This window comes from Martes martes (genome assembly GCF_963455335.1).
Source record: "Martes martes genome assembly, chromosome: 10".
Lineage (NCBI taxonomy): Eukaryota > Metazoa > Chordata > Mammalia > Carnivora > Mustelidae > Martes > Martes martes.
Genome location: NC_137898.1, coordinates 59,368,845 through 59,389,416, shown reverse-complemented (window position 1 = coordinate 59,389,416; position 20,572 = coordinate 59,368,845). Strand labels below are relative to the sequence as shown.

At 40.0% G+C, this 20,572-nt stretch overlaps 1 protein-coding gene across 2 annotated transcripts in view; it reads left to right on the top strand.

The window, feature by feature from the left end:
* FAM168A (family with sequence similarity 168 member A) overlaps nucleotides 1-20,572 on the top strand; it is a 207,413-nt gene that overhangs the window by 126,555 nt on the left and 60,286 nt on the right. For both annotated transcript variants that reach the window (XM_080816119.1, XM_080816118.1), the window contains exon 2: nucleotides 4,065-4,152. In XM_080816119.1, coding sequence (XP_080672245.1) covers nucleotides 4,083-4,152 — 70 coding nt within the window. In that variant the 5' untranslated portion in view covers nucleotides 4,065-4,082. The remainder of the gene's footprint in view (nucleotides 1-4,064; nucleotides 4,153-20,572) is intronic.

Below are 20,572 nucleotides of genomic sequence, written 5' to 3'. Positions count from 1 at the left end.
TTTGGAAAAAGAGACCTCTCGGGACTGTTGTAGTAGTTTAGACAAGAGATTTTAAAACTTAAAACAGAGACAATAGCAATGAGAAAGGGAGTTGCTGATTGATCAGGTGTGAAAGAGTGGGAGGAATTTAGGATTATGTCCAGGTTTTTCTCTTAGGTGCTAGGTGGATGGATTGTTAGTAACTCTGAGACAGGCAATATAGGATGGAAGAATGGGCCTGGGAAAAGATGGCGAGTTTAGTTTTGAGTATAGTGGATTTGGAGAAATGTTCAGGAACTAGGGTGTGTGTGGGTATGGATGTGTGGTCGAGTGTTATAATAATTATTGTGAAAAAGATGTGGACTTGGAAGTTACTAAGTTTTATGTATCATGAACTAATCTAGGCAACTGCTAATTGATCTTTTATCTCTATAGGTTTACCTGTTCTGGAAATTTCATATAAATGGAATTACATAATATGTGGTCTTTTGTGACTGACTTCTTTCACTTAATATAATGTTTTCAAGGTTCATTCATGTTGTATATCATATATCAACACCTTTCTTTTTATTGCCAAATATTTTGTTGTATCAGTGTACCATACTACGTTTATCCACTCACCAGTTGAACATTTGTTTCCCTCTTTTGAATATTATAAATAATGCTGCTATAAACATTCATGTGGACATAACATTTTCATTTCTCTGTAGTATATGCCTAGGAGTGGAATTGTTGGATGTATGGTAACTCTATGTTTAACAATTTGAGGAACTGTCAGACTTTTTTCTAAAGTGGTTGTATCATTTTACATTCCCACCAGCATTATATGAGGGTTCATTCTCCACATCCTTGCCAACACTATTTATCTTTTTGATTGTAGCCATCTAGTGTATGTGAAGTATCTGATTTGGTTTTGATTTGCATCTTTTCATATGCTTATTGGACACATATAACGTTTTCAAAGAAATGTGTGTTCAGACCCTTTGCCCATATTTTAATTGGATTAGTGGACTTTTTATTATTGAGTTAAGATAAGAATTCTTTATATATTTTAAATACGAATCCCCTATCCTATACATTTGACCCTTGAACAGAGGAGGTTTGAACTGTGTGGGTCCACTTACACACGGATTTTTTACAGTACAGTACTGTAAATGTATTTTCTTTCCCTTATGATTTTATTAATAACATTTTCTAGCTTGCTTTGTCATAACAATACAATATGTAATACATATATAAAATATGTGTTAATTGAATGTTTGTTACGGTGAGGCTTCCAGTCAACAGAAGGTTCTTGGGTAGTTAGGTTTTTAGGGAGTCAAAACTTATATGAAATTTTGGACTGCAGAGGGGTTTGGGGCAGAACCCCTGCATTGTTACAGGGTCAGCTGTTAATGATTTGCAGATTTCTCTCATTCTGTGGGCTTTCACTTTCTTAACGGTGTCCTTAAAAGCAGAGTTTTTAGTTTTGATGAATCCAATGTATCTATTTTTTTCCCCCTTTGGTTGTTTGTGCTATTGGTATCATATTTAAGAAGCCATTGCCAAATCCAGGGTTACAAAGGTTTATGCTTGTATTCTCTTCTTTCCTGTATGAGTTTTATATTTTCAGCTCTTTCATTTAGGTCTTTGATACATTTGGGATGCTAGTCTTGACCCTGCCTTTACTTGCTTTGTGACCTTGGACTGTTAATTTGCCTTTTCTTAGCCTCACTTTTTTCATCTGTAACGTGAAAGTTGATATATGTGTGTATATATAGAACAACAGAAAACAGATCAGTGGTTGTCACAGGGTGGGGATCAGTGGGAGGGTATTGACTACAAAGATGAGAGAATTTGGGGGGGTGGTGAAAATGCTTTATATCTTACTCGTAGGGGAGTTCTTATATGACTATACATTTTTCAGAGCTCACAGAATTATATATCCGAAAGGGATAAGTTTCACTATATGTAAATTATACTTTAATAAATTTGTTTTTAAAAAAAATCTTACAACAACTCTACTGTAATATTCTTTTCCATTTTGAAGCTAGAGGGAACTGAAGCTCAGAAAGGTCAGTGGACTTGCCTGTGGTCCCACATTTGATCCGTGGCAGTTCCAGGATTTGAACCTAAATCTGCCTGATCGTAGAGTTTGTGATCTTCCTACTCATTTTTAGCCTGTCCCTGAAACTGTTAACAGTGTGTGGATTCTCTTCTGAAAGGTTGACCTTCCCTTGAAAGCCAGGAACCCTTTCTTCCTGTGAGCAGCTTCCCAGACGTGGCTGTCACATTGTTAATCTAAGTTTTGAATCCCTGGTAGATCTCACTTCTGTCAGTCGTGAGTTGGGCTTGGAATCGATGCTGTTGTGGAGTGCTGCCCAGGCATGATCTCCTTTTGAGACTTTGGCCCTCATTTTGGAGCAGCAGGAGACCAGTTCCAAAGCTGATGCATTTCTTTGGTTATGAAAAGCAATTTCATACCTTGCCCAATCAGCAACACAAGGTACTTTCTCAGTAGGAGAGTGACCAGATGTTTATAGAGCTAGTTGTACTGCTTAGCACTTCAATAGCCTTGCTTACCCCAGCTTATTTAGCAGAGAACTAGCTGGGCAGAAGAAAGATCCCAGCCACGGAAAGCATACAAGTAGTCTTCTGTATTGTTGTTGTTACATTACCATGGTTATCGTTTACCCCTGCATGCCTCCCAACAGTGTGCAATGTATTTTTGACATTCTGACATCTCTCTTAATTCTCCCAGTACCTTTTGGAGAGTGCTTATATTTAGAGAGAGTGCGTTACTTGGCTGTATTCTTGGATAACTGTGGCTGCCAAGGGTATTTTCTCTTTAAGATGTGCTGAAATATATTATCTCCTATAACTTTCATCCTCAACTTTTTCTTGTTTCAGTTTGTCAACTGGTGGTAGTTTAGTTGGTTGCCTTGGGGTGATTTGCCCAGGCTGCCCATTGGGTACATTTCAGGAAGTTCTAGCCTTTGAAATTGACTGGCAACATTTCCCTTTTTGCCTGTTTGACCGCCCTACCTTCATCTCCTTGGGAACCTATTTTTACTCTACCTTTCCTTCCAGAACCCTGGTGAGACTTAATTAATTGCAGAGCAATTGTCATCAAGCCAGCTGTTCACTGCCTATCTTGACATTTGACTTGTTTCCTATCCTGAGGTGCTACAAGAGAAGTTAATGACCTAAAAAATTGCCCATCCATCATGTGAGCCTAGTTAGGAGGGAATTGTTTGATTTTTATGAAGTGTAAATAATGTATTTGTAGAGACAAGTTTTTTAAATGTGTTGTCCTATATGTCAGAGATGGTTCCCTAAACAAGATGGGACAAATTGGCTGGCTAATAGAGTTTAATGACAGATTTTTCCATTAATCAGAATGGAGAATGTGCTTCATTAAGGTAATTAACAGAGCACTTGTGCAGGTGATACTTATTGCACACAAATATCCAAGTTTATTTCTTTCTATTGGATAAATTTTGAAAGAGATCTTGGCTGTGTTTCCTTGTTTGCATTAAAAAGATCAGTGTCAATAAACTTCTATTTTTTCCAAATCTGCTGGTAACTGGTATCTTGTCCGCTGCAGGTGCAAAGGATTGGTAAGACACTTGCTTCTCTTCCTAATAGTGTGTGTGCTCGTTGTTTGGCTCTTGGGCTCCCCTGGTGAGCAGTAGAAGTGCATCTTTTCCTAGCTCCTGGACTAGCATCCTTAGAATTAGAAAGTACCTCAGAGAGTCTAAACTAATTGGTTTTACGATAGGACATTGGACTTGGCCAATGCCACACAGTACACTAGTAGCAGAGTCATCTGTGGGATAGTGGGTCTGATTCTGAACTGAAAGGCAAAAGGCCTGCGTTGGCATTAGGCAAGTTGTAGCTCCTCTCTGCTTCTCAGTATGTTCATCTGTATAATAAGCAAAGTGTATAGCATAGGGCCAAGTACAAACAAACGGCTTTTGGTTTAGTCCTCTTTCTGCTGTACCATGTGTTCTCTGTGAGTATAAACTGAAGATTATAGAAGGGAAGCTGATGTCCGGGAAAATAAGCAGTCAGTAATCAGTGCTGTTTTCTTTGTTTCTCTGAAGGTTCCTCAGTCTTCCGCAATGAACCCAGTGTATAGCCCCGTGCAGCCTGGGGCTCCTTACGGCAACCCTAAGAACATGGCCTACACAGGTGAGTGGTGTGAGAATTGCTCTCATTTGGAAAAATGGTGGTTAAGGACATTGCAGGTAACTTGCTGAATGACTTTTGGTGTATTTTACCAGAGCCTCCAAAAGCTCTAATAAAGCTTGGCAACTTATAGAGAGATATGTCTGGGGTCCAGTTCTTATAACTAAGCATTACTGAACTGTCAACTAGGGGAAAGGAAGGGAGGTAACATTTATGTATTGAGTACCTACCATAGGCCTGGCCCTGTGATTACTTTCATGTATGTTTAATTTTAATCTTAAAGCAGTCCTTCATGGTACAGCTCCTTATCACCACTTCACAGTTGAGAAAACCATAGTCATAGTAAGAGACCATGAAACAAAACCAAAAATAGGTGTTTGAGCCCAGGTCTGCTGATTCTGAAGACTGATACTTTTCCTAAACTGTATACCAAGCTCTTTCCTCCTTTTCTTTGTGTATGTTGTCCCTCTGTCTGGAGTGCCATTTTCCCCTTCAGCTTCACCTTATTCTTTAAGAACTCAGCTCTGAGCTTAGACAGCATCCTTCCAGGAAGGATTCTCTCCCTTACTTGGTCTTGGGCAAAATTTTTTAACCTTCCAGAGCCTTGGTGCTCCCATTATAAAATGAGGCCGATAGTATTATCTTCCCTCCCTTCCTCCCTTCCTTCCTCCTTCCTTCCCTCCATCCTTCCTTCCTTCCTCCCTCTCTTTCTTTCTTTCATTCTTTCTCATTCTAAGTTTTTTTTAAATTGAAGTCTAGTTGACATACGATATTACTTTAGTTTCAGGTGTAAAACATACTGATTCAACAAGTCTATATGTTGTGCTAGGCTCATCACAACTGTACCCACCATCTGTTACCATATAACACTATTATAATATCACTGACTAACCCTCTGCTGTCCCTTTTATTCATTTTATATCTGGAAGCCTATGTCTCCCACTCCTCCTGTCCTATTTTGCATCCCCCACCAAACTCCCCTCTGGCAATCATCAGTTGGTTCTCTGTATGTACAGGTCTGTTTCTGCTTTTTGTTTATTCATTTCTTTTATTTTTTTAGATCCCGTATAAAGTGAAAGCATGTACTATTTATCCTTCTCTGTCTGACTTATTTCACTTAGTGTAATATTCTCTGGGTCCATCCGTGTTGTCGCAAATGATAAGATCTTATTCCTTTTTTTTTTTTAAGATTTTATTTTTTTTTATTTATTTGACACAGAGAGAGAGATCACAAGTAGGCAGAGAGGCACTCAGAGAGAGAGGGGGAAGCAGCCTCCCTGCTGAGCAGAGAGCCCGACGTGGGGCTTGATCCCAGGACCCTGAGATCATGACCTGAACCGAAGGCAGAGGCTTAACCCACTGAGCCACCCAAGCACCCCACTTTTTTTTTTTTAAGAGTTTATTTACTTATGTGACAGAGAGAGACACAGCGAGAGAGGGAACACGAAGAGGGGGATTGGGAGAGGGAGAAGCAGGCTTCTCGCTGAGCAGGGAGCCCGATGCAGGGCTCGATCCCAGGACCCAGGGATCATGACCTGAGCCGAAGGCAGACGCTTAATGACTGAGCCACCCAGGCACCCCAGTCTTACTCCTTTTTATGACAAGTAATATTCCATTTATACACTCACACACACCCATCTTTTTTATCCATTCATCTGCCAGTGGACATTTGGGTTGCTTCTATAATTTGGCTATTGCAAAAAATGCTGCAGCAAACATAGGGGTGCATATATCTTGTCAAATTAGTGTTTTCATTTTCTTTGGGTAAACACACAGTAGTGGAATTACTGGATCATGTGGTATTTTTGTTTTTAATTTTTTTGAGGAACCTCCATACTGTTTTCCACAGTGTCTACCAATTTACATTCTCATCAACAGTGCACAAGGGATCCTTTTTTTCTATATCCTTACCCACACTTGTTGTTTCTTGTTTTTCTTACTTTAGCAGGAAGTGATATCTCATTATGGTTTTGATTTGTATTTCCCTAATGATGAGTGATGTTGAGCATCTTTCCATGTGTGTGTTTGCTATTTTTATGTCTTTGGAAAAATGTCTGTTCGGATCTTCTGCCTATTTTTAATTGGATTATTTGATTTTTTGGGTGTTGTGTAAGTTCTGTATATATTTTAGACAGATTCCCTGCCCATTTTTAATTGAATTATTTGGATTTTTGGTGGTGTCCAAGTTCTTTATATATTTTGGATATTAATCCCTTATTGGATGTATCATTTGCAGATATCTTTTCCCATTCGGTCGATTGCCTTTCCTTTTGTTGATGGTTTCCTTCACTGTGCAAAAACTTTTTATTTTGATGTAGTCCCAATGGTTTATTTTTGCTTTTGTTTCCCTTGCCTTAGGAGACATATCTTAGGAGACCCTGCAATGGCTATTGTCAAAGAGATTACTCTCTGTGTTTTCTTTTAAGAGTTTTATGATTTCAGTCTCACACTTAGGACTTTATTCCATTTGAGTTTATTTTTGTGTATGGTGGAAGAAGGTGGTCCAGGTTTATTCTTTTGTAAAAAGCTGTCCAGTTTTCCCAGTGCCATTTATTAAAGAGACTATCTTTTCCCCATTGTATATTCTTGCCTCCTTTATTTTTAATTAACCATATGGTTTAATTAACCATATAAATACATAAATGTGGGTGTATTTCTGGACTCTTCTGTTCCATTGATCTATGTGTGTCCTTTTGTGTCAGAGTCATACTGTTTTGATTTAGGGGTGCTATCAGGATTAAATGAGATAGTGTAAGGCACTGAGCGTGTAATACCTGGCACAAAGTAAATGCTTTAAAGTGTTATTTACAAATAAATAAATATGGGTAAAATATGGTAATAGAAGTAAATGAGAAAATGTATTTAGATTGTCTAGCATGGTTCTTAGCATATCGTGCACCTTCAAAACTACAGTATTCCTTGGGGCGCCTGGGTGGCTGAGTCCTTAAGCATCTGCCTTTGGCTCAGATCATGATCCCAGGGTCCTGCGATCGAGCCCTGCATTGGGCTACCTGCTCAGTGGGAGGCCTGCTTCTCCCTCTCCTACTCACCCTGTTTGTGTTCCCTCTCTTACTGTCCTGTCAAATAAATAAATAAAATCTTAAAAAAAAAAAAAGAAAACAGTATTCCAAGGTGAAGGCAACAGTATGAATAAACACATGGGGAAGTAGGAAGGTATGGTCAGGATACTGTCAATACTTGAGGTTAGCTGGAGTAAAGAGTAGAAAGAGCATGTGACTCTTGATCTCTGTGAGCTCCATCCTGGGTGTGGATATTACTTAAAAAAAACTTGGGCAGCCTAGGTTGAGCTCCAGACTCTTGGCTTTGGCTCAGATCATGATCTTGGGGTTGTGAGATGGAACCCCACATTGGCCTCTGCACTAGGCACAAAGTCTGCTTGGATTCTCACTCCCTCTGCACATCTCCTCCTCCCAGGCTTGCTCATGCATGTGCTGGCTTTCTCTCTCAAATAAATCTTTAAAAAATATAATAAATAATAAAATCTTTATTAAGAAAGAAAGAAAAGGAGAAAAGTGGGAAATGATGCTCAAGAAGTAGATGAAAAATGATTGTGATGGCAGGAATGGAGGTGGGGAAGTAGAGAGTTTTGGCCCAGAAGAGAGCCATTAGCAGTGAATGGAATGTACTGATTCCTTCTTATAATTTTGTACTTTACTGTGTATTCTGTATAACTTCCTAGACTGAAACTGGAGGGATCTCCAAGAACTCTTTCTCTGATTGTTCCATACTTTATTATATAAGAACACTAAAGTGGTGCTTCAGAAATTCCTCAAGTATGTGATTTGATTTTTAAAAAATATTTAGCACTATTTTTATAAAGAACTATTTTTATAAATATGAAGAAAATACTTAGAACTATCTTTATACACATAAGATGAACAATGTATTAACTTAAGCTTCTAAGAATGCGTGTTAATTTAAGTAAAACACCAGTAGTTGCAGCTTCTTATATTTGTAAATCAGGATTTTCTCAATGCGAGGCAACCTAAATAACATTCAGAAATATGTTGGAGGTTGAGCCTGGTAGAACTATAGCTGTTATCACTAACTTTCGATTTCCTATGTTTGTGTTTATCACAACAGCCTTATTATCCTATGTAACCTTAATAGTAAATATTTTGAAATTTCTGTTTGAAAATATTTACTATAAACTAAAATTGTTGTATGTTTATTCTAATAAAATTAATTCCAATAAATAGGACCCACTGAGCAGTAGTTGCTCTTTTTCTTCCCTGTTTAGTGTCTCAGCAACCTAAATCCCTTTGGCAGAGAGGACTGAGCTACTCTGGCAGACGGAGCCCAGGGGAATCCTGTGGGTTTCCTGTGATCTTGGCTGCCTTCATTCTCATTTAATTGCTAAAATTGAGAAAGAAGAGAACAGTTGCATTTATCTATTGATTTGCTCAAAAAAGATTAGGCAATGTGATATATTGGAAAGGAAATGGACCTTGTTTCTACTTGGCACATGGTAGAACTTGGTAAGTGTATTTTGATTGAATGAATAACAACCAGATTCAAATCCCAGCTCTGTTAGATAACAGCTAGGTGACTTTGGGCAAGCTGCTTAACCTCCCTAAATTTAAATGTCTGTTATAAACTGGGATAATATTACTTATTCCATAGAATAGTTGTGAGAATTAAATGAGATAATTAGTATTCTTCCCAAGGGAAAGAGGGAAAACTTGTTTCTACTAAGTCTGAAACTATATTTTAATTTCTCTGCTACAGATTCTAGGACCACATAGGAAAATTAACTCCACACGAGTAGAATAAATTGACTTCACACAAGCCAAAGCTCCAAATTCTTAGGGAAACTTTCTTTTTTAATCTAAGCTTCCTGGTGTCTCTCTGTACTTTTGAGTCTTTTTTTAAATTTTTTTAAATTTTTATTTTTTATTTTTTTAAAATATTTTATTTATTTATTTGACAGACAGAGATCACTAGTAGGCAGAGAGGCAGGCAGAGAGAGAGAAGAGGAAGCAGGCTCCCTGCTGAGCAGAGAGCCCGATGTGGGGCTCGATCCCAGGACCCTGAGATCATGACCCGAGCCAAAGGCAGAGGCCCTAACCGACTGAGCCACCCAGGTGCCCCCCCTTTTTTTTTAAACGGCAATATAACTCCTCTAAGGTCCAAGCTTTATGGAGGGGAATTTGAGTTCCAACTCATGACCTCTCCAGGGCCTAAAGCCTCATCTCCCACCTCCCAATGGCTATAAAAATCAAGCCCTTTAATTGCGCAGACCAAAAACCTTCCCACAGCAGTTCAACATTGGCTGTGAGAGTTCCTGATTTTTAATTTTCTCTTCAATTTTTCACCCCTGGGATTTCTTTTTCTTTCTTAAAAATCTCAACTCTGTGGGGTGCCTGGGTGGCTCAGTCAGTTAAGTGTCTGCCTTTGGCTCAGGTTATGATCCCAGTGTCATGGGTTTGAGCCCCTTATTGGGCTCTCTGCTGAGCTTCTCCTTCCCCCTCTGTCTACTTCTCCCTCACCCTGCCTGTTTCTCCCCCTGTTTGTGCTCTCTTTCTCTCTGTCAAATAAATAAATAGAATCTCCTTAAAAAAATCTCAACTCTGCCTATGTTTGTTATATAACATGAAATATTTTATACTTTATCCAGCTTTTCCAGGTGTTATGTAGTAGGCAAATTTTCAGGTTATCTTCTCCTCCATAGTGCTGGAAATAGATGACCCAAGTAAGATAATTTGTAAACAGATGCCAAATATCATGCATTAAAGCAAATTTTTGTTATTGTTAGTAATAGTAATGGTTATGTTAAAGAGTATTATTTGGCAAACACATGCTAAGTACTTTTTATGTATGAATTACAATCTTAACATAAACCTCATAGTACTCATCTTTTACTGTTAAAGAAATTGGTAGTTTAATTCAGGTTGTAAGATTTGCCCAGTGTATATTGCTCCCAAAAGATGAAGGAAAGAGGTCTTTGTGATTTCAAAGTGTACATGCTTCCTTATAGTAAACTGATCTGTCTTAAAATATGTACTCTTTTTATTCTTTCCAGTGATAAGCTATTTGAGAGAGTTGTTTTACAGTCTCAGAGGTTTTAGGACTAGGGATCCTCATCTTTGAGGGGCTAGAAGGCTACTCCTGGCCAGCAGTTCGGGGTAGGCTAGTGTAGTGCAGTAGAAGGAAAAATGGAAGTTCAAGTGCATTGTGCTATCATCCGCTTCAGAAGTAATGGGGCAGTGGCCACAGGGAACAGAGATGTTGGGAAAACTCCTGATTTGAAATATCTGTGAAATCTGAGAGGGAAGTAAAATATAACTTCACAATTAATGATTCCAACACCAGTTCTAATGTATGGAGTTTTTCCTCACACCACACAGTTCTCCAATACCAGCTGGGTGTTCTATAATTCAGCTCAATTCTGAGATATCTCCCTGGCAATAGCATGAGATTCCACAGGTTGAAGGCTCATTCCCACAACTGTCCTCACTTCTGTTGCTAATTGCAAGTCCATGGTATTGCCTGTGCTTCTGACGGATAGCCTGTAAGTCAGAGGTTCCCACAACCACTGCCTTGGGTTCAAATAATCTTCTAGAATGGCTCATAGGACACAGGAAACCAGTTTACTCACTAGATTACTGGCTTATTATAAAAGGATGTTATTCAGGAATGGGTAGATGGAAGACAAGCATAGGGCAAGGAATGTAGAAACGGGCGTGAAGCTTCCGTGCCTGCTCCGAAAGGTGCCATTCTCCTAACACCTCCATATGTTTACCAACCTGGAAGCTCTCCAAACCTTGTCCTTTTTGGAGACTTCATTACGTAGGCACGATTGATCAAACCACTCGCCATTGACAATTGATAGGTCAATTGCCTCTCCCCATAGGTCAGGGATTGGATAGGACTGAAAGTTCCAACTTTCCAATCACATTGGAAATGTGCCAGGTTCCCCTGGCAACCAGCCCCCATTGCTTTCCAGAAGTCATCTCATTAACATAAAGTCAGGTGTGGTTGAAAGGAGTTTGTTATGAATATCAAGGTATCTTTTTTTTTTTTTTTAAGATTATTTATTTGCTTGACAGACAGAGATCACAAGTAGGCAGAGAGGCAGGCAGAGAGAGAGGAGGAAGCAGGCTCCCTGCTGAGCAGAGAGCCCGATGCGGAGCTCAATCCCAGGACCCTGGGATCATGACCTGAGCCGAAGGCAGAGGCTTTGACCCACTGAGCCACCCAGGCGCCCCACATATCAAGGTATCTTTATGGCTCTTATCACTTAGAAAATTCCAATGGTTTTAGGAACTCTGTTCCAGGAATGAAGATGAAGACCAAATCTATATTTCCTATTATAAGTCACAGTATCACAGCAATAGCGTGTATTCCAGCAAACAGCTGTCTTAAAGCCAGTTGACAGTATTGTCTCTCCTCCTTTTTTTTTTTTTTAAATTTTTTATTTATTTTCAGCGTAACAGTATTCATTGTTTTTTCACCACACCCAGTGCTCCATGCAATCTGTGCCCTCCCTAATACCCACCACCTGGTTCCCCCACCCTCCCACCCCGCCCCTCCAAAACCCTCAGGTTGTTTTTCAGAGTCCATTGTCTCTCATGGTTCACCTCCCCTTCCAATTTCCCTCAACTCCCTTCTCCTCTCCATCTACCCTTGTCCTCTATATTATTTGTTATGCTCCACCAATAAGTGAAACCATATGATACTTGACTTTCTCTGTTTGACTTATTTCACTCAACATAATCTCTTCCAGTCCTGTCCATGTTGCTACAAAAGTTGGGTATTCGTCCTTTCTGATGGAGGCATAATACTCCATAGTGTATATGGACCACATCTTCCTTATCCATTCATCCGTTGAAGGGCATCTTGGTTCTTTCCACAGTTTGGCGACCGTGGCCATTGCTGCTATAAACATTGGGGTACAGATGGCCCTTCTTTTCACTACATCTGTATCTTTGGGGTAAATACCCAGCAGTGCAATTGCAGGGTCATAGGGAAGATCTATTTTTAATTTCCTGAGGAATCTCCACACTGTTCTCCAAAGTGGCTGCACCAGTTTGCATTCCCACCAACAGTGTAAGAGGGTTCCCCTTTCTCCACATCCTCTCCAACACACGTTGTTTCCTGTCTTGCTAATTTTGGCCATTCTAACTGGTGTAAGGTGGTATCTCAATGTGGTTTTGATTTGAATCTCCCTGATGGCTAGTGATGATGAACATTTTTTCATGTGTCTGGTAGCCATTTGTATGTCTTCATTGGAGAAGTGTCTGTTCATATCTTCTGCCCATTTTTTGATATGATTATCTGTTTTGTGTGTGTTGAGTTTGAGGAGTTCTTTATAGATCCTGGATATCAACCTTTTATCTGTACTGTCATTTGCAAATATCTTCTCCCATTCCGTGGGTTGCCTCTTTGTTTTGATGACTGTTTCTTTTGCTGTGCAGAAGCTTTTTATCTTGATGAAGTCCCAGAAGTTCATCTTTGCCTTTATTTCCTTCGCCTTTGGAGACATATCTTGAAAGAAGTTGCTATGGCTGATATCAAAGAGGTTACTCCCTATGTTCTCCTCGAGGATTCTGATGGATTCCTGTCTCACGTTGAGGTCTTTTATCCATTTCGAGTTTATCTTTGTGTACGGTGTAAGAGAATGGTCAAGTTTCATTCTTCTACATATAGCTGTCCAGTTTTCCCAGCACCATTTATTGAAGAGACTGTCTTTTTTCCACTGGATATTTTTTCCTGTTTTGTCAAAGATTATTTGACCATAGAGTTGAGGGTCCATATCTGGGCTCTCTACTCTGTTCCACTGGTCCATGTGTCTGTTTTTATGCCAGTACCATGCTGTCTTGGTGATCACAGCTTTGTAGTAAAGCTTGAAATCAGGTAACGTGATGCCACCAGTTTTATTTTTGTTTTTCAACATTTCCTTAGCAATTCGGGGTCTCTTCTGATTCCATACAAATTTTAGTATTATTTGCTCCAGCTCTTTGAAAAATACTGGTGGAATTTTGATTGGAATGGCATTAAAAGTATAGATTGCTCTGGGCAGTATAGACATTTTAACGATGTTTATTCTTCCCATCCAAGAGCATGGAATGGTCTTCCATCTTTTTGTGTCTTCTTCAATTTCTTTTAGGAGTGTTCTGTAGTTCCTCGAGTACAGATCTTTAACCTCTTTGGTTAGGTTTATTCCGAGGTATCTTATGGTTTTTGGTGCTATAGTAAATGGAATCGATTCTCTAATTTGCCTTTCTGTATTTTCATTGTTAGTGTATAAGAAAGCCACTGATTTCTGGACATTGACTTTGTATCCTGCTACATTACTGAATTGCTGTATGAGTTCTAGTAGTTTGGAGGTGGAGTCTTTCGGGTTTTCCATATAAAGAATCATGTCATCTGCGAAGAGAGAGAGTTTGACTTCTTCCTTGCCAATTTGGATACCTTTTATTTCTCTTTGTTGTCTGATTGCTGTTGCTAGGACTTCTAATACTATGTTGAACAAGAGTGGTGAGAGTGGGCATCCTTGTCGTGTTCCTGATCTCAATGGGAAGGCTGCAAGCTTTTTCCCATTGAGGATGATATTTGCTGTGGGTTTTTCATAGATAGATTTGATGAAGTTCAGGAATGTTCCCTCTATCCCTATACTTTGAAGCGTTTTAATCAGGAACGGATGCTGGATTTTGTCAAAAGCTTTTTCTGCATCAATGGAGAGGATCATGTGGTTCTTCTCTCTTCTCTTATTGATTTGTTCTATCACATTGATTGATTTGCGAATGTTGAACCATCCTTGTAACCCAGGGATGAATCCTACCTGGTCATGGTGGATAATCTTTTTAATGTGCTGTTGGATCCTGTTTGCTAGGATCTTGTTGAGAATCTTAGCATCCATATTCATCAGTGATATCGGTCTGAAATTCTCCTTTTTGGTAGGGTCTTTGCCTGGTTTGGGGATCAGGGTGATGCTGGCTTCATAAAAAGAGTCTGGAAGTTTTCCTTCTGCTTCAATTTTTTGAAACAGCTTCAGGAGAATAGGTATTATTTCTTCTTTGAAAGTTTGATAGAATTCCCCAGGGAATCCGTCAGGTCCTGGGCTCTTGTTTTTTGGGAGGTTTTTGATCACTGCTTCAATCTCGTTACTAGATATCGGTCTATTCAGGTTGTCAATTTCTTCCTGGTTCAATTTTGGGAGTTTATAGTTTTCCAGGAATGCATCCATTTCATCTAGGTTGCTTAGCTTATTGGCATATAACTGTTGATAATAGCTTCTGATGATTGTTTCTACTTCCTTGGTGTTAGTTGTGATCTCTCCCTTTTCATTCATAATTTTATTAATTTGGGCTTTCTCTCTTTTCTTTTGGATTAGTGTGGCCAATGGTTTATCGATCTTATTGATTCTTTCAAAAAACCAGCTTCTAGTTTCGTTGATACGTTCTACTGTATCTCTGGTTTCTACCTCGTTGATCTCTGCTCTAATCTTGATTATTTCCCTTCTTACGTGTGGAGTTGGTTTGATTTGTTGTTGATTCTCCAGTTCTTTAAGGTGTAGAGACAGCTGGTGTATTCTGGATTTTTCAATTTTTTTGAGGGAGGCTTGGATGGCTATGAATTTCCCCCTTAGGACCGCCTTTGCTGTATCCCATAGGTTTTGGAGTGAAGTGTCTTCGTTCTCATTGGTTTGCATAAATTGTTTAAGTTCTTCTTTGATCTCCTGGTTGATCCAAGCATTCTTAAGCAAGGTGGTCTTTAGCTTCCAGGTATTTGAGTTCCTTCTGAACTTTTCCTTGTGATTGAGCTCCAGTTTCAAAGCATTGTGATCTGAGAATATGCAGGGAATCATCTCAGTCTTTTGGTATCGGTTGAGCCCTGATTTGTGACCCAGTATGTGGTCTATTCTGGAGAAGGTTCCATGTGCACTTGAGAAGAATGAGTATTCTGTTGTTTTAGGGTGGAATGTTCTGTATATATCTATGAGGTCCATCTGGTCCAATGTGTCATTCAATGCTCTTATTTCTTTATTGATTTTCTGCTTCGATGATCTGTCTATTTCTGAGAGAGGCGTGTTAAGATCTCCTACTATTAATGTATTCATATCAATATGACTCTTTATCTTGATTAATAGTTTTCTTATGTAATTGGCTGCTCCCATATTGGGGGCATAGATATTTACAATTGTTAGATCATCTTGGTGGATAGTCCCTTTAAGAATGATGTAGTGTCCTTCTGTATCCCTGACTACTGTCTTTAGTTTAAAATCTAATTTATCTGATATGAGAATCGCTACCCCGGCCTTCTTTTGAGGCCCATTGGCGTGAAAGATGCTTCTCCATCCCTTCACTTTCAGTCTGGGTGTATCTTTAGGTTCAAAATGGGTCTCTTGTAGACAACATATGGATGGGTCCTGTCGTTTTATCCAATCTGCAACCCTGTGTCGTTTTATGGGTGCATTTAGGCCATTCACATTGAGAGTGATTATTGAGAGATACGTTTTTATTGACATTGTGTTATCTTTGAAGTCTTTCTTTCTGTCGATTGTCTCTATATTTCTGTTCAATGCTATTCTTAGGATTTTTCCTCTTTTATAGAACCCCCCTTAATATTTCCTGCAGTGTCGGCTTGGTGGTTGCATAGTCTTTCAAGCCTTGCCGGTCTTGGAAACTCTTTATCTCTCCATCCATTTTGAATGTCAGTCTTGCTGGATAAAGTATTCTTGGCTGCATGTTCTTCTCATTTAGTGCCCTGAATATATCTTGCCAGCCCTTTCTGGCTTGCCAGGTCTCTGTGGACAGGTCTGACGTTATTCTGATGGGCTTTCCTCTGTATGTAAGGAGGTTCTTTGTCCTAGCAGCTTTCAAGAGATTGTATCTACAATTATGATTCCTCAATTTTACTATGAGGTGCCTGGATGTTTTTTTTGAATTTATAATCTTGGGGGGGGACCTTTCTACTTCTAGTACATGAACACTTGTTCCATTCGCAAGATTGGGAAAATTTTCATGAAAAATTTGTTCCACTATATCTTCTAGACTTCTTTCTTTCTCCTCCCCTTCAGGGATTCCAATAATTCTGACGTTGGAACGTTTCATGGCATCATTTATTTCCCTGATTCTGTTTTCGTGGCTTCTAAGCTGTTTGTTCCAGGCTTCCTCCTGATCCTTTCTCTCTATTTGTTTGTCCTCCAGATCACTAATTCTATCTTCTGTCTCAGTTACCCTAGCTTTTAGAGAATTTAGATTAGATTGGAACTCATTGAGAGCGTTGTGAACCTCATCCCTGGTGGCCTTCAGCTCTGCCCTAACATTATGAACCTCCTCTCTGGTCGCTTTCAATTCTGCCCTAATCAATTCTGTTTGGTCATCCATGGCTTTCTCCAACCTAGCTATTGCCTGGATAATTGTTAGCCTGAATTCTCTTTCTGACATATTGTCTATGTTGATAGCCGTTAGCTCTGTTGCAGAAGGCCCATCCTCTGTATTTTTCTTCTGTTGGGGATTCCTCCTCCTAGTCATTTTGGTGAGAGATGACTGGACAGATGTAGCTGGATGTATTGACCGTGGTGCAGTCAAGGTGCACCCTGGAACGCTTCTGAGCACTCAGGATTCCCCACCCAAATGAGAGAAAAAAGAAAAGAAAAAGAAAAAAGAGGGAGAGAGAGAGACAGGAAAAAAAGGGAAGATAAAAGTGAAGGTTCAGCCCAAATGGGCCCCAGGGTAAGGTTTATGACGTATACAAACAAAAACAGACAAACAAAAAGACTGATAAAAGTATATGACGAGAGAAAAAAAATATATATATAAGCAAAAAAAAGGAGGAGCCTCGTCAAGAAGAACCCCAAGTATAAGATTTATATACTATCCAGACAAACATAAATACACAGAGACACTGGCAGAAGAAAAAGATGGGAGCATGGTTATAGATTCTCGGTGTGGGCGAGGAAGGTTATTTTGATTCTTCCTGGATGTATCTTGATATCTTTGTTAAAGGACTCAACTTTCCTAAGAAAAAGGGGGATTAAAAATTGGTTCACCTATAGGGGTAGCATTGCTTGGAGAAAGGGGGTTACCTTGAAGTTTAACTCTATATGAATATTAGAAAATAAAAATAAAAAAGGAATAAACTGGACTAAACTAAATTAAAAATTTTTTTAAAAATTAAGAAAATAGAAAAGCAAAAGAAAAACACATGTGTATGTATCAAAAAATTCAGGTTAGAAGTTTATCATGGAATTTGATGTACTGGACATCTCACTGTGATGGTAAATAGGTTAAAAAATTATCTATATAAAAAAAGAAAAAAAATGAACCAGAATAGTGGGAAAGAATTAAAAATAAAAGTTGTATCTATGAAGTAGTGGTGGTTGTTCTCTTGTAGTCTTTTTTTTTTTTTTTTCCTGATTTGTTTTCTGGGGGAGGGGGCTGCTACGTGGGTTTTCAGTCAATGATGTTCCCTGAGTTAAGTCCTCCCGACCCCCTCAAGGGGGTGGGCTCTGAGAAAAACGTTTTTTTCAGGTTTTTGTTCTCTGGAGGTTTTTATGTTTGTTCACTTCTTTTCTCTCGCCTTGACAGCTTTTGATGGTTTTTGGAGGTTTAGAGGAAAGAAAACTGCACCCCAACCTCCCTCTCAGAGAGAAGCCTCAGTCTGCTCCCCTGCAGGTGCTGCAGCCGCTGGGCCGCTGGCAGAGCAGGTTCTGAGTCACGGTCCCTGGGGACGCAGGATCTCCTGCTTGTATGCAAAACCAAGGCAGCTGTGGCTGTCTGGGCAGCTCCAGACCGCCAGAGACGTTCCAAGCAGCAATCGCACACTGAGATTTTCCCGCTGGCTGGGGCTGAGAGCTCAGGGCTTGCGCGCACCTCTCCCAGGGGATGGTTTGGGGCGCGGCGCCTCCAGCTCTATCGGCTCTATCGCCGCGTGGGTCTATCACCGCGTGGGTCCCAGAACACCAGGCTGGGCGTTCGTGCACCTCTCTCAGGGGAGGTTGAGGCACGCGCGCATCTCCAGGAAGGTGCGCGTTCTGCCGTCTGGTGTGGCCCCAGCCCCTCACGGGAGCCGGACTCCACCCGTTCTCGGGCGCACTGGCGGCTCCGGGACAAAGACCAGGTTTCTCCGCCGCACTCTCCGGCTCAGCGCCAGGGGATGCTGCCCTGGGTCTGGGGACTTAAGCCCCTATCCCTATCCGCCCCGATTCCCACAATTTCCCCGCGCGAGTCTTTGCTCTTTTGAGTGCTTTCAACAAGACTCCAAGTTAATGCTGGTCCCCAGATGCCGGGCACTCTCGTATTGGGGTATTATTTTCCAGTCGGTCGCCTCTGGTGGCTCCCTCCCCCTTTTGTTTATCTTCCGATATCAGTCCGACGTTCCCACTCCACTTTACCTGCCCACTGGCGTCTTCTGGCCCCCGTAGAGATCCAGACGTGTATAATTCTGATCTCAGGCTGATTTCATGGGTGATCGGAGTTCTTTGGTAGGTAATCAGCTCACTTTAGGGTGCAGGTTGAAAAGGCGCCTCCTCCTACTTCCCCGCCATCTTGTCTCCCACCCCTAGAATATTCGTCTCTCCTCCTTTTTAAAGTTCCTTTACTGAGTGCTTACTGTGTGCCAAAAACTGAGCTCAATGTTTTACAGATAATATTTTTATACTTGCAATAGTCCTATGAAGTGGTTATAATTAGCTCCTCATGCATCTTGGAAAGGAGAATTTAGAGAATATGTTCACATACATGAAAACACTTAAAGCATAGATAGTATAATCAACCCAATGTTTGTGTCCCCCCAGATTTATATGTTGAGGCTCTAATTCCCATGTGATGGTGTTTGAAGAGGGAGCCTTTCTGAGATAATTAGGTTTGGATGAGGTCATGAGAATGGGGCCCTCATGATGGGGTTAGTGCCCTTATAGGAAGAGGAAGTGACACCAGAGCTCAGTCTCTGCCATGTTAGGACACAGCGAGAGGGCTGCCATTAGCAAGGCAGGAAAAGAACCCTCACTAGAACCCAATTGGGTTGGCATTCTGATCTCATACTTCCATCCTCCAGACAGTGAAAAATAAATGTCTGTTGTTTAAGCCACTCAGTTTGTGGTATTTTATTATGGCCACCTTAGCTGGTTAATAAAGATAGGAAGTACAATGAACACCTGAATACCCTTTACATAGATTTACTATGTCAGGGAGCTCTACAGAATGGGGCATTTCTTTTTCTGAAAGGCCTCAAAACATTTCTCTGTCAGAAGTTTACATTGTAGACAAGACCTAAATTATTCTTCACACTTTTTCTTTTTTTTTCTTTTCTTGAAATGTTCTGATGGTAAGAGATCTCAAATAGGTGCTGAAAAGAAGACAGGTTTTGGGGTCTGTCAGATCTGGGGTGGAATGTAGGCTCTGCCTCTAATTAGCTGTAGGACTTTGGGCAAGTTACTTAATTTTTCTCAATCTTTGTTTCCTCAACTCTAAAATGGGGTAGTGAAGTATACAGATGATTGGTTCACAGGTCCATGAAAATGTTTATGATGTCTCAGATACCATGCTGGGCTCATAGTTGGTGCTCAGTTCACAGCTGAGTTATTAACAGAGTTTGTTATTTAGATTCTGCCACTTAAAAATTATGTGATGTCAGATAAATTATTAAACTTTTCAGGTCTTAGTAATCATCTGAAAAAGAAAAAAAGAAAAGCATTAGAACTTTATTCTTCACAAGACAGCTGAGAGTCATAAATGTAACAGGGCCAGCCATTGACTTGTTGTGAAGTTTCCAAAACCCAACTAGAAAGAATTCTGAACAGATGGACCTCTTAAAGTATCCCATCGTTTTAGATGGAGAAGTGTTTTTGCAGGAAATACTGGAGCTGGGTCTCCCTATTTCGGGTCTGTGTATTTATTGTCTCTCTACCACAGAGTAACAACCAAGGTTTCATCCTTGAAAATCTTCCTTGTCTATATCCTCTCCTGGCTACTACTCAGTCCTCTGCTGGCCTGTACTAGGTCATGTGCTCTCCCCGACTCTTGTGCTGGGCCCTAATGAATTCCCTGCTTTTATCTAGTGGCAAATGTCTGTTTAAATACTTCAAATACCCTAACAAAACACAAGATGCTCAAAGTTGGAAAATTAGGAAATTGATATGTTCAAAGACTTCACTGTCATTTTCAGGTTTTTTTCTAGGTTTTTTTGCTTAGAAACAATTTAAGAAACATATTTGTATTTGACATAATTTTTCAGCCAAGGGACCTTGATAATTAAGCTGACAGCCTGCAGATACAAGGAATAATCTGGTATATTAGTGAGATTAAAAAAGAATATCTGCTCTGCAGTGACCCAAGCCCTGCACCCTTCACCCTCCTTTGTGAAGATCATCTGATAGAGGTTTTAAGACTGACTAGTTTGCTCTTTGCAAAGAACTTTTGTGGGGGTTTTCCCCTCATATTTATTTAAAAATTTT